A 13,472-nucleotide genomic window follows, 5' to 3' on the forward strand; every position below is an offset into this window, starting at 1 on the left:
ATATACCATATATTTTATGGAGATAAAATAGCTAGTGCCTTACCACAAATCAAAGCAGGGGCACAAATCTGTAACTAGAAGTTGGATTCTTTATCACCAAGCACTTGTAATTTTTTTAAACGCCACTCCTAAGAATATACTTGACATAGAATAAAAATTTTTAATTTTATTGAATCCCTTGAGTAGATTTTGTTCTAAGGTTAAATTAAATTAAAGTGGAAACCAGGCCTGGAGAATCCATGAGAAGACAAGGCCTCTTAAGTGATAAAATCTGTATTAGTCCTACAAAGTCCCCTCTAATTTCAGCAAGTGTCCTGGTGTCTCAACCTGCCTTTACCACCTTGATACAGCTGTCATGAAAGACCAGCCAACCCTATGTTATTGTATTTTTATTTTCATCTCTACTATTTGCTACAAAAAAGGTCCTATTTCATTGAATTTTCCCTTGCTTTTAAAAAAAGGAAGGTCTTTAACTTGTTCTGAAAAAACTTCCTGTGAATTTCAAAAGGGCTCCCTATCTGTTGCATGTGGGGAAGGGCCATACACATCCACATTCCCTTTGTTCTAGGGCACTGGAGTTTCAAAGACTGAGTTCATGCTGTCTTCAGCCTTTGAAGAAAGCTCACATGGACAACTATGAAGTTTTAAAAGCATAGGTTGAGTTTGGGGTATAGTCATGAGAACAGAAAGGAAAGAGCAGAAGTACAGCTCATTGCAGAGGACAAGCACCATGCTATTCAGAACATTTGATATGGAGTGCTATGGGGTGAGAGTGAGCTGTGGTTTATTCTGGGAAATTCACCCAGCCCTGAAAAAGCTATTTATATTCTTTGGTTCACTTTCCTTACGTGTAACACAGAGACCATTATGCCAAGTTTTCTAGGTACCTTAGTTGTTGTGAAGCAGCATATTATAAATATCATAAAAGGTTATCCAATGCTAGGTGCCATGGTGCACAGCTGTAGTCCCAGCTACTTGGGAGGCAGAGTCAGGAGGATCACTTAAGCCCAAGAGTTCAAGGCTGTACTGCACTATATTCACACCTGTGAAAAACCACTGCATGCCAACCTAAGCAACATAGTGAGACTCTGCCTCTTAAATATATATATATAACTCGGTTTTAAATTTACTCTGTTTTAAATATTTTGAGGCAGAAGTAAGCTATTTTGATACAGAAAGCCAGCAGGTTGCTGAATTACAAGACTGAGGCTGAGGAAACTGTTTACCAATAGTGATGCACGGCTCATTCTTATAGAGGGACGATACAAAGTAACTCCATTAAGTCAAGAATTTTATATGTTTTATTTACTGCAATATCCTCTATACATAGACAGCAGTTGACACATAGTATTGATCATGGTATCTAATGTTCAATAGATATCTGCTGAATGAACTGAAAAATTAATAATGTTGAGCAATAACAGGTAATCACTATAAAATAACATTCTGAGGAGACTAAAATTTGAAGAATGCCTACAAGAGAGGGAGATGCGAAAGGAAAACACTCCTAAAAAATCAAAGGAAATTATCCTTAAGAGAAAAAAGAAACACCAGTATGATCAACGACTGTAAGAGATAGAAGACAAAACTGCATGAAGTAAAACAAAATGCTGAACCCCTGAAATGCAAAAAGCCAAAAATCCTGTTGCTTTTTTTTTTTTTTTTTTTTTTTTTTTGAGATAGAGTTTCACTCTTGTTGCCAGGCTGAAGTACAATGGCACGATCTTGGCTCACTGCAACCTCCACCTCCTGGGTTCAAGCGATTCTCCTGCTTCAGCCTCCCGAGTAGCTGGGATTACAGGCGCCCACCACCATGCCCAGCTAATTGCTTGTATTTTTAGTAGAGATGGGTTTTGTCATGTTGGCCAGGCTGGTCTCGAACTCCTGACCTCAGGTGATCCACCAGCGTTGGCTTCCCAAAGTGCTGGGATTACAGGCATAAGCCATCGTGCTCAGCTGCTTTTTTTTTTTTTTCCACTTATTTAGAAGGCTGATTTATTATCACCTCCTGCCAGTCATGGGAATGAGACAGAATCACCTTGAGAGTATCTACAGGGAGAATCTGGAGTCCAAATCCCTTCTTAATCAAGAAATGCTCTTTAATCAACTCCCTATATATAGGGAGGTTGATGTTGGGACAAGAGGGGCTGAATAACTTGGGGTTCTAGTCTTGGATATGGAATGGGGGCAGGTGTGTAGAATCTCTTTGATTTTTTTCCCAGAACTTCCATCAATATTTCAAAAGACTAGAAATTCATGGACAGCAGCTTTTCCCTTCTCTCTTTTTCACACTTCAGTGACTTCTGTCTTCATCTTAACACACTAATCTACACCAAATTTTCTCTCCTTCCTTTTTGCCGGAATGCTATTTATTCAAAAATGAAATGCTGGGATGAAAGAGTAAACTTGCAAGGACATCTGCTACAATAATTAAGGAGAAATAGATGCCTATAATTAAAAACATTGCTGCTTGCTTCTGAAATTATTTGAACACTGTATGCATTATAATGTAAATCGGTTTCCATCTGATATCCCAGACATCTGATCCTGGAGACAATGTCTAATATCTCTACCCCAAAGCAATAGAGTTAGAGCTGGAAAGGGCAGGTAAGCTACAGTGTGAACCTTTCTCAGCGGCAGTGAACTTGGGGTGCTCACAACCTAGTGCAAAACCAGCTATGGTGGCTAAGGATTGCCTATGTCACCTCTCCCCCAACTCTAAGCAATGCAGCTTAGGGATAGACTCCTTCCACTTGGGGGAAGAAGAAGGAAGAGTACAGAGGGCTTTGCCTTGCAACTTGGGTACCAACCAGCTCAGCCACAGTAAAGTAAAGCCCCAAAAGTAACCCAGCATGGTGCCAGCTGTGGTGGCCACTGGACTTGCCCTTCCCCCAACTCCAAGCAGCCCCGCAGAGAGAGAGAGAGACTACTTTTGTTTGGGGGTAAATGAGGGAAGAGAAGAAGAAACTCTGCCTGGTTGGTAACCCAGGGAATTTGGCCAAATGTTAACCCCAGCCCACTAAGGCGGTTCCTTTAGGACTCAGCGAGAGTTGCAGTGTTTCTGAGCTTAGGGCACCCTCTAGTGCTGATATAGCTTCAATAACCACAGCCTCAAATCACAACACTCAATCTCCTTCAAATACCTGAAAAGCCTTCCCAAGAAGGACGGGTTCAAACAAGCCCAGATTGTGAAGGCTACGATATGCATTTAACTCTTCAATGCCCAGACATCAACAACCATCTTCAAGAGTTAAGAATATCTAGGAAAATATGACCTCATCAAATGAACTAAATAAGGCATCAGTGACCAATCTGAGAATGATGGAGATATGCGACTTTTTAGGCAAGAATTCAAAATAGCTGTCTTGATGAAACTCAACAAACTTCAAGACAACACAGAGAAAGAATTCAGAATTACATCAGAGAAGTTTCACAAAGAAATTGAAGTAATTGCTTAAAAATCAAGCAGAAATTCTGGAGCTGAAAAGTTTAATAGTCCAAGTGAAAAATGCATAAGAGTCTTTCGACAGCAGAATTGATCAAGCAGAAGAAGGAACTGGTGAGAACTGAAGACAGGCTATCCAAAAATACATGAAGTCAAAAAAAGAATTAAAAAAGAATAAAGTATACCTACAAAATGTAGAAAATAGCCTTAAAAGGGTAAATCCAAGAGTTATTGGTGTTAAAGAGGATGTAGAGGGAAAGAACAGGGTAAACAGAGAGATCTTTTCCTCAGCACATGGAACATTTTGAGAGATCAGGGTAGAAAGATCAGAGAAATAATAACAAACAACCTTCCAAACCTCAAGAAAGATACAAACCTCCAGGTACAAGAAGGTCAAAAAACACCAAGCAGTTTCAACCCAAATAAGACTACCTCAAGGCTTATAATAATCAAACTTTCAAAGATCAAAGATAAAGAAAGGATCCTAAAAGTACCAGGAGAAAAGAGGCAAATAACATATATAGGAACTCCAGTACATCTGGCAGCAGACTTTTCAACAGCAACTTTACAGGCCAGGAGGGAGTGGGAAAACATATGAAAAGTGCTGAAAGAAAACCAACCTTCAACCTAGAATATTATCTCCAGCAAAATTATCCTCTAAACATGAAGGAAAAATAGTCTCCCAAACAAAAGCTGAGGAATTTCATCAATACCAGATCCGTCTTACAAGAAATGCCCATGGGCGTTCTCCAACCTGAAATAAAAGGACATTAACGAACAACAAGAAATCATCTGAAGCTATAAACTCACTGGTGATAGTAAGTACACAGACAAATACAAATACTCTAACACTGTAATTGTGGCATATGAACCACTCATATCTTTAGTAGAAAGACTAAAAGACAAACCAATCAAAAATAATGACAACAATTTTTTAAGACATAGTATAAAAAGATATAGAGACAATAAAAATCAAAAAGCAGAGAGGACGAAGTGTAGGATTTTTTAGTTGTCTCTTTGCTTGTTAGTCTGTTTTTCTTTTCTTTTTAATCAGAATTAAGTTGTCACCAGTTTAAAATAAATGGTTATAAGATGTTATTTGCAAGCGTCATGGTAATTACAAAACAAAAACCTGTAACAAATATGCAAGAAATTAAAACATACTACCACACAACGTCAACTTTACACAAAGAAAGCTGGAAGGAAGGGAGGGAAGGAGGAAGGAAGGAAGCGAGGAATGGAGGGAAGGAGGAAGGGAGGGAAGGGAGGGAGAGAGGAGGGAAGGAGGGAGGGAAGGGAGGGAGGGAGGGAAGGAAGGAAGGAGGGAGGGAGTGAAGGGAGGAAGGGAAGGAAGGAAGGAAGGAGGGAGGGAGTGAAGGGAAGGAAGGAAGGAAGGAGGGAGGGAGTGAAGGGAGGAAGGGAAGGAAGGAAGGAAGGAGGGAGGGAGTGAAGGGAGGAAGGGAAGGAAGGAAGGAAGGAGGGAAGGAAAAGTGAGGGAGGGAAGGAAGGAAAGAAGGAAGGAAGGAAGAAAGGAAGGAAAGAAGGAAGGAAGGAAAAAGAGGACCAATGAAGCAACCAGAAGATAAATTTTTAAATGGCAGTTGTAAGTCCTTACCTACTAATAAGAACATTGAATGTAAATGGACTAGTGTCTCCAATCAAAAGACAAGAGTGGCTGAATGGATAAAAAAGCAAGACCCAACTATAGGCTGCCTATAAGAAACTCACTTCACCTATAAAGAAACTCATAGACTGAATACAAAGGAATGAAAAAAGAAATCATATGCAAATAGAAACCAAAAAAGAGGATAAGTAATTATATCGGATAAAAATGGCTTTCAAGATAAAACTGTAAAAAGAGACAAAGGTGGTCATTGTATAATAATAAAGGAGTCAATTTTTGAAAGAGGATATGATAATTATAAATATATATGCATCCAACACTAGAGAACACAGATATATAAAGCAAAAATTATTAGTTCTAATAATTTTTTGTATTTTTAGTAGAGATGGGGTTTCACCGTGTTAGCCAGGATGGTCTCGATTTCCTGACCTTGTGATCCACCCACCTCGGCCTCCCAAAGTGCTGGGATTACAGGTGTGAGCCACCGCGCCTGGCCCAGAAATATTTTTAATACTCAGAATTATGTGCTTATAAACTCTCTCTAGAAGCTGACTGTGGGCTTGGTCTCCCAGAATGACTTCCAGAACATCCCAGCAAACTGGCCCACCAGAGAATCTGCTAGTTCTTTCATAATCAGGAAGGTAGGGTAACAGGATCCCATGATTAGACATGTTGGACTTCAGGAACACACCATGGTAGCTATAATATAAGAGCAAGAATATTTTTCTGCTGCCTCTACAACTGTCTCTTGAAACACATAGAGCTAGGGATCAGACATTGGAATGTAGCAGAAAAACTCAACTGAGTTTAAAGATTTAATTTCCCTAACAATTTAGAACTGTCAAATTTTCAGTTTCTTCTTGGGTCACATCAAGTAATTGTTTATTTCTTCTAAATTTGATTTTTGGCATAAAGCCACTCTCAATATGTCCTTTGATCTCTTTACTATCTATAGAGTTTGTAATGATGGCTACATGTTTTATTCTTCACATGGACAATGTGTTTTCATTTTTTTCTTTGTTATTCCTGTAGTGAATTAATTAATTGGTCCTTTCAAAATCAACTTTTGGTTTTGTTGATTCTATGTTTGATTTTTATTTAATTATATTTTATTTTAAATATTATGAAAATTAAAAAATATTTAATTATTTTCTCCTCTCAGCTTTATCTTCCTTTCTTTGAACTTCCTTTCCTTTTATTTTGTTATTGTTTTCTAACTTATTATTTGTGTTGTTATCTCATAAATTTTCAGCTTTTCTTCAGTATAGCCAAGTGGGTAAGACTCTAATTTTCCCTATATATGCAGCTTTAGCTGGACTTCATAAGTTTTGATTTGTAGTGTTTCATTATCATAATCATTCACTTAAAAATAAACACTTTTCGATTTCCACTGTGTCATCTTTTCTACGTATGAATTAATTTGAACCTTGCTAGTCTAAAGAGAGAGGTAGACCCCAAAACAATAATAGTTAGGGACACTAACACCCCACTTTCAGCATTGGACAGATCATCAAGACAGAAAATCCACAAAGAAACATCAGACTTAGTCTGCACTATAAACCAAATGGACCTAACAGACATTTATAGGACATTTCATCCAACAGCCACAGAATACACATATTTTCCTCATCATATGGAATATTCTCAAAGATAAACCACTTGTTAGGCCACAAGACAGGTCTCAAAAGAATCCAAATAATTAAAATCATATCAAGTATCTTTTATGACCACAGTGGAATAAAAGTAGAAATCAATAACCAGAGGAACTTTGAACACTATACAAACACATGAAAATTAAACAACATGATCCAGAATGAGCATTGGGTCAATGAAGAAATTAAGACAGAAATTTAAAAATTTCTTGAAACAAATGAAAGTGGAAATACAACATTCCAAACCTATGGGATACAGCAAAAACAGTACTAAGAGGGAATTTTATAGCAATAAATGTGTATGTCAAAAAAGTAGAAAAAATGATCAATAAAGCACTCTCAGTATCAAAAATTATTGCCATATGTTATTCCCTTCCCCAATATACAAATTATTTGGAAATCAATAACAAAAAGTTCAAGAAAATATATATTATGAAAAAATCATGCAGGGTTTTCAAAATTTTTTGCACATAATTCTGAGTATTAAAAATATTTCTGGGCCGGGCGCGGTGGCTCACACCTGTAATCCCAGCACTTTGGGAGGCCGAGGTGGGCGGATCACAAGGTCAGGAAATCGAGACCATCCTGGCTAACACGGTGAAACCCCATCTCTACTAAAAATACAAAAAATTAGCCGGGCATGGTGGCAGGCGCCTGTAGTCCCAGCTACTCAGTGGGCTGAGGCAGGAGAATGGTGTGAACCGGGGAGGCAGAGCTTGCAGTGAGCTAAGATGGCGACACTGCGCTCCAGCCTGGGCAAGAGTGTGGGACTCCGTCTCAAAAAAAAATTTTATGTTGACAATAGCCAGTGTTTTTCATTTCCCAACACCTTGGGATAAATAAATGCAACACCTTGCACATGTGAATAATTTGTCTTTTTACAAAATTATTCTACACTGTTGATAGATTCATTCCATACATACATGCAACATAATTAATTTTTCATAACTTTACAATTCTTATTAACTCAATTTTTTGTTTCATAATAACTGTGCTTCTCTTTGTACTGGTACTCTTCACATTCTTATTGCTTTGGGACTAGCAAGACACAATGAGGTGAATAACGTTATTTTAATGCATCTTAGAACACCAGAAACCAATTAATATGTGATATTCAGGATTAACTGATTCCAAAGGGCTGTTAATTCCATCTCTTGATATTGACAAGTAGTAAGTAAATATGCCTAAACTTGATTTTTTTTGTTCATAGAAGTAAAATATACTTTTCATAAATTGAAAGTTCATATGAAGATTTGCTTGTTTTAAAAAATAACAGTTTAATTTAAACAAAACCGAGGAGTCATTGGATACTATAGTAGCTAATGAAATCCTAAGAAGACATGAATTTCAGGAAGGTAAGGAACCAGGGAAACTCTTGAAACTTGAACAATTAATAATATTCAGAGCCAATGAGCTTCAATATCTGAGTTTCTTAGGAAACGTCCCAGATTAGCAGGGGAAACCATCTGATTGGTAGGCTTGGTTCTACTGTTACCCCTGGATCAATCAGCTATGACCAAGGAATCTGAGCAGTATGCTATACAAATCGCTGCTTTTAATTATTTCAACCATTGTGGAAGACAGTGTGACAATCCCTGAAAAACCTAAAGTCAGAAATACCATTTGACCTAGCAACCTTATTACTGGGTATATGCCCAAAGGAATATAAATAGTTCTATTATAAAGACACATGCATGCATATGTTCATTGCAGCCCTATTCACAGTAACAAAGACATAGAATCAACCCAAATGCCCATCATTTGGTCATTTGGATAAAGACTGGATAAAGAAAATGTGGTACATATATACCATGGAATACTGTGCAGCCATAAAAAGGAATGAGATCGTGTCCTTTGCAGGGACATGGATGGAGTTGGAGGCCATTATCCTTAGCAAACTAATGCAGAAACAGAAAACCAAATACTGCATGTTCTCACTTATAGGTGGGAGCTAAATGATGAGAACACATGGACACACAGACGGGAACAATGCACATTGGAGCTTACTGGAGAGTGGAAGGTGGGAGGAGGGAGAGGATCAGAAAAAATAACTAATGGGCACTAGGCTTAATAGCTGGGTGATGAAATAATCTATACAACCAACCCCCATGATACACATTTACCTGTGTAACAAGCCAGCACATCTTGCACATATACCCCTGAAGTTAAAAAAGGTTTTTTTAAAAAATTGATACTTAAAAGGATGTGGGAATCATTGTAAACTCAAAAGTTAAAGATATGCCAAGAGCTGTCTCCCACAAACTTGTTTAACAAACATGTACTGACTTTGTATGTTGATCCAATACCTATGCTGGCCACTGGACATACCAGTACAAACAAGGCAGAATCTTCATTCTCCTCTAGCTCTACTAATTCTCATGCACTAAGTGCCAACCTTAACATAACTGGGCTGACAATTAGTGAATCAAATATCTAACTCTTATCCTACTCCAACATTAAGAAAGAGACATGCAACTGGGTGCGGTGGCTCACGCCTGTAACCCCAACACTTTGGGAGGCCAAAGTGGGCAGATCACTTGAGGTCAGGAGTTCGAGACTAGCCTGGCCAACATGGTGAAATCCCGTCTCTGCTAAAAATACAAAAGTTAGCTGGGTTTGGTGGTGCTCGCCTGTAGTCCCAGATACTCTACTGGGGAGGCTGAGGCAGGAGAATTGCCTGAACCTAGGAGGTGGAGCTTGCAGTGAGCCGAGATCACGCCACTGCACTCCAGCCTGGGCAACAAAGTAAGACTCCATCTCAAAAAAACAAAAGAGAGAGACATGCAAATGGCTTGCTCTTTCTTTCTTATCTTACATATCTTATGTTTTCCTCCAGGATCAAGAGCAAGAAATTTGTTGCATAGAGGTGTTTAGGAGAGGGTGTTTTCAAACAGTCAGAAAAAACACAACTACGGTGAGCAGCACACAAACCTGCTTTGACTGCACTTCACTGCTCATGGCCTAAGGCCATGAAGAGGCCAATAAAGGCTAGAGCTCAGGAGCATCAACCCAGATCCAGGGCTTCCTCTCTGGCACCCAACCATGAAGCTCCTTTTTCCTATCTTTGCCAGCCTCATGCTACAGTACCAGGTGAACACAGGTAATGTAGATTCCCAGGTTTAAGATGAGTAGATGTGAGGAACCAAGGATTTGGCTGCCCATGACCATGGAAACCCAAAGAGAGGAGGCTGAAAGATGAGCTGTTCAAAAAGATGGTTAAAGAGCTTGCCTACTGTATCAGTCGTGCACTGATACATTCTCATAGGCTCCAACTCCCAGACTGTGTCCATTGGGAATACCCAGGAAGCTACAGAGAAAGCAGAGTATTTTTTGTCCATTCAGAAACTATCCAAAATATAGTGCTGCCTTCCTGTCCTGTATATGTCTATCATGCTAAGACTAAGCCCAGGTCTACCTCCTTTTAGTTCTATTTCTATCTTAAACTGCCTCTTTTTTTTTTTTTTTTTTAAAGTCCTGGGGTACTTGTGCAGGATGTGTGGTTTGTTACATAGGTAAATATGTGTCATGGTTATTTATGGCACCTACCAACCCATCGCCCAGGTATTAAGCCCAGGATGCATTAGCTATTTTTCCTGATGTTCTCCCTCCACCCAGCATGCCCCAGTGTGTATTGTTCCCCTTCCTGTAAAACCACCTCTTGAAGCAAAGGTTCCTATCAGTTTGTGCTTCGGTGTAGAAAGGAGGAAGTTCTTCCCTCATGCTCAAAATAAACCCTTTCAAGATCCAGTACACAGGCCTGTGTTCTCCATCTTGAATTCTTTCAGGTTTTCCAGAGCCTTTATCCCTTCTCTCAGCCTTTGTCTTCCTGAAAACCCCCAAACTACCATAAGGGCATCTAGGAATGCATTATGGCAAAAGGCTAAGCCAGGGGATTGACTATTGTTTTTGGAAAAGAAAGGAGAAGCATTGAGATTTGTTTCAGAATACAAGAATCATCCAGCTATTTGAAAAAAATAGCAGTGGGTTTCGGGGCAGGGAAAGTGGAAGAGTCAAAGATGCTTCTAATGTTTTTATCTTGGGACCCTAGGAAAAGGGTAGTACCATAAGCAAGTATGGCTGTGTCGTCCTGGGTAAAGTCACTTAACCACTTTGAACTTCAATTTCATATGAATATAATGGGGTTAATCAACGCAACTGCTTCCAATATTAGAATTTTTCTGTTTTCCATTTGAGGAGAAAATAATGTGGAAATGTATGTGAACATACTTTGAAAATTAATAGATGCTACATAAATCTCTTGTAATTTATGGAAAATAATTGAGTTATTAATATGAACAAGGGAGAAAAGCTTTTTAGATTCAGAAAAAAGAAAGATGAGATGTTAGGATGGAAAAATCATTCAGCAGATAAAAATAAGATACTAAGCTGAGCAAGGAATTTAGAATTATAGATAACAACACAGAAGTTACCTTGGTGGATATGAGGTTAAGGCTGGGATAATGAATGAGACTTCTGAGGGACAGAGTGTCCAAAGAGGCTAGAAGAGATAGGAGAACACCATGCTTCAGGAATCACAGATCTAGCAATTGCTGAGAAAAGAGAAGTCATGGGCTACTGGGTTTGGTGAAAAGAAAGGACTCCTGAAAATTCTATTGATTCTCTTTTGCACTTCTTTCTTAAATTAATTTTATGATAGACTTTGCTCTCATTGGTATTTCCCAAGATTATGGAGATGGGATAGTGATGCCCAACAAGTACCTAAGATGCTAAGTTGAAGGTCTAAAATTCTATCCTAAAAGCAAGTAATTACTCTATTCTCTATGTGCCTTTTGCTTCTTAAAGTTACTCAAGGAAGGCAGACTAAACAGGAAATTTGTTTTGGATTCAAGAGGGGCATAGAGACTCTCTTGGCCTGCCCATTTGCCTTCAACAACATCCCTAAACACTAGTCTTAAAATTGAGTATGAATAGCAGTTTTAACATCATCTCTAGTTATTAGCCTTGGCTCAATGACTTTCTCTTTTTTTATGCAGAATTGATTGGCTTGAGAAGCTGTTTAATGGGTTTTGGGAGATGCAGGGATCATTGCAATGTGGACGAAAAAGAGATACAGAAATGCAAGATGAAAAAATGTTGTGTTGGACCAAAAGTGGTTAAATTGATTAAAAACTACCTGCAATATGGAACACCCAATGTGCTTAATGAAGACATCCAAGAGATGCTAAAACCTGCCAAGAATTCTAGTGCTGTGATACAAAGAAAACATATTTTGTCTGTTCTCCCCCAAATCAAAAGCACTAGCTTTTTTGCTAATACCAACCTTGTCATCATTCCAAATGCCACGCCTGTGAACTCTGCCACCGTCAGCACCATGACCTCAGGACAGATCACATACACTGCTACTTCTACCAAGAGTAACACCAAAGAAAGCGGAGATTCTGCCACTGCCTCCCCACCACCAGCACCACCTCCACCAAACATACTGCCAACACCATCACTGGAGCTGGAGGAAGCAGAAGAGCAGTAATGGGGATCTTTCCCTTAAAACTTAAAAGTTTCAAGTTCCTCTCTATTTTTGCTATCTATAAAATGACATAGAACTCTTTCCTCTGTCATCAGTCATTCAATAAACACTGTTTTATACACCTACAGTTTATATAATGTTATCATTCTCACAGGAGCCTCACAGAGGGGGTAGAGCTAGGAAGGGATGGAATTGTTTAAGTTTAGATGCGTAGGAGAAAGTAAGCACCAGGAAGGTGACTACAGCATCGAGTTTGTCCCATGCATGGCCTAGATTAAGCCTCTGTAACAAGCATTTATGTCTCTCATACGATGTGTTTTTCCTGGATCAACAGTAAGGAAAGTATCAAGAGATGTATTTTCTTCTCTCATGTATTTGGGAGGAGATGTCCATATGCAAAATAGAATGTGTAGAAATCAGAAAAAGGTTAAATTAATTGTAACATGTGTTTTTGTTTTGTTTTGTTTTGTTTTGAGACAGAGTCTCTTGGTCACCCAGGCTGGAGTGCAGTGGTGCGATCTCAGCTCACTGCAACCTCCGCCTCGTGGGTTCAAGCAATTATCCTGCCTCAGCCTCCTGAGTAGCCGAGATTACAGGTGTGCACCACCATGCCCAGCTAATTTTTGTATTTTTAGTAGAGACGGGGTTTCACCATGTTGGTCAGGCTGGTCTCGAACTCCAGGCCTCGTGATCCACCTGCCTCAGCCTCCCAAAGTGCTGGGATTACAAGCATGAGCCACCACACCTGGTCAATAATATGTTTTATTGAATGCAATATATCCAAAACATGATTATGTTGACATGTAATCGATGTAAAAATTATTTATGAGAGAGTTTACCTTTTTTGGACTACATCTTTGAAATCTCATATGTGTAATTACACTTAGAGCACATTTCTATTCATACTAGCCGTATCTCAAGTGTTCATAGTCACATATCAATAGAGGATTCCATAGAATATTGAACAGCACAAGGCTAGAGAGTTTTAGGGCACAAGTAATTATAGTGACTGTTAGGCAAAGGGGATGCCACTAATCCAGAGGAGATAGGCATATTTCTGAGGGCTGTGGCATATAATTTAAGACTATAGAAATTCAGGTCTGATATGCCTGGACTAGCATCCTGATTCTGGCACTTTTTAGCTGTGTGGTCTTGAACAAATCATTTATCCACACATAAGCATCAGTTTATTTATTCATAAAATGGAGATGTGAACATTATATTATATCCCAGAGATCAGCAATCTCAGATCACACTTTCTTTTAT

The 13,472-nt window shown here is 38.9% G+C and overlaps 1 protein-coding gene across 1 annotated transcript; it reads left to right on the forward strand.

Moving 5' to 3' along the window:
• The first annotated feature begins 9,639 nt into the window (after positions 1-9,639).
• On the forward strand, positions 9,640-12,333 carry DEFB129 (defensin beta 129). The gene is made up of 2 exons (XM_008019783.3): positions 9,640-9,821; positions 11,716-12,333. Exons 1-2 carry the CDS (start codon positions 9,764-9,766, stop codon positions 12,207-12,209), a joined length of 552 nt encoding a protein of 183 aa, XP_008017974.2. The 5' UTR covers positions 9,640-9,763; the 3' UTR covers positions 12,210-12,333.
• The last annotated feature ends 1,139 nt before the right edge of the window (positions 12,334-13,472 follow it).

The sequence above is a fragment of the Chlorocebus sabaeus genome, chromosome 2 (assembly GCF_047675955.1).
Source record: "Chlorocebus sabaeus isolate Y175 chromosome 2, mChlSab1.0.hap1, whole genome shotgun sequence".
NCBI classification, from domain to species: domain Eukaryota; kingdom Metazoa; phylum Chordata; class Mammalia; order Primates; family Cercopithecidae; genus Chlorocebus; species Chlorocebus sabaeus.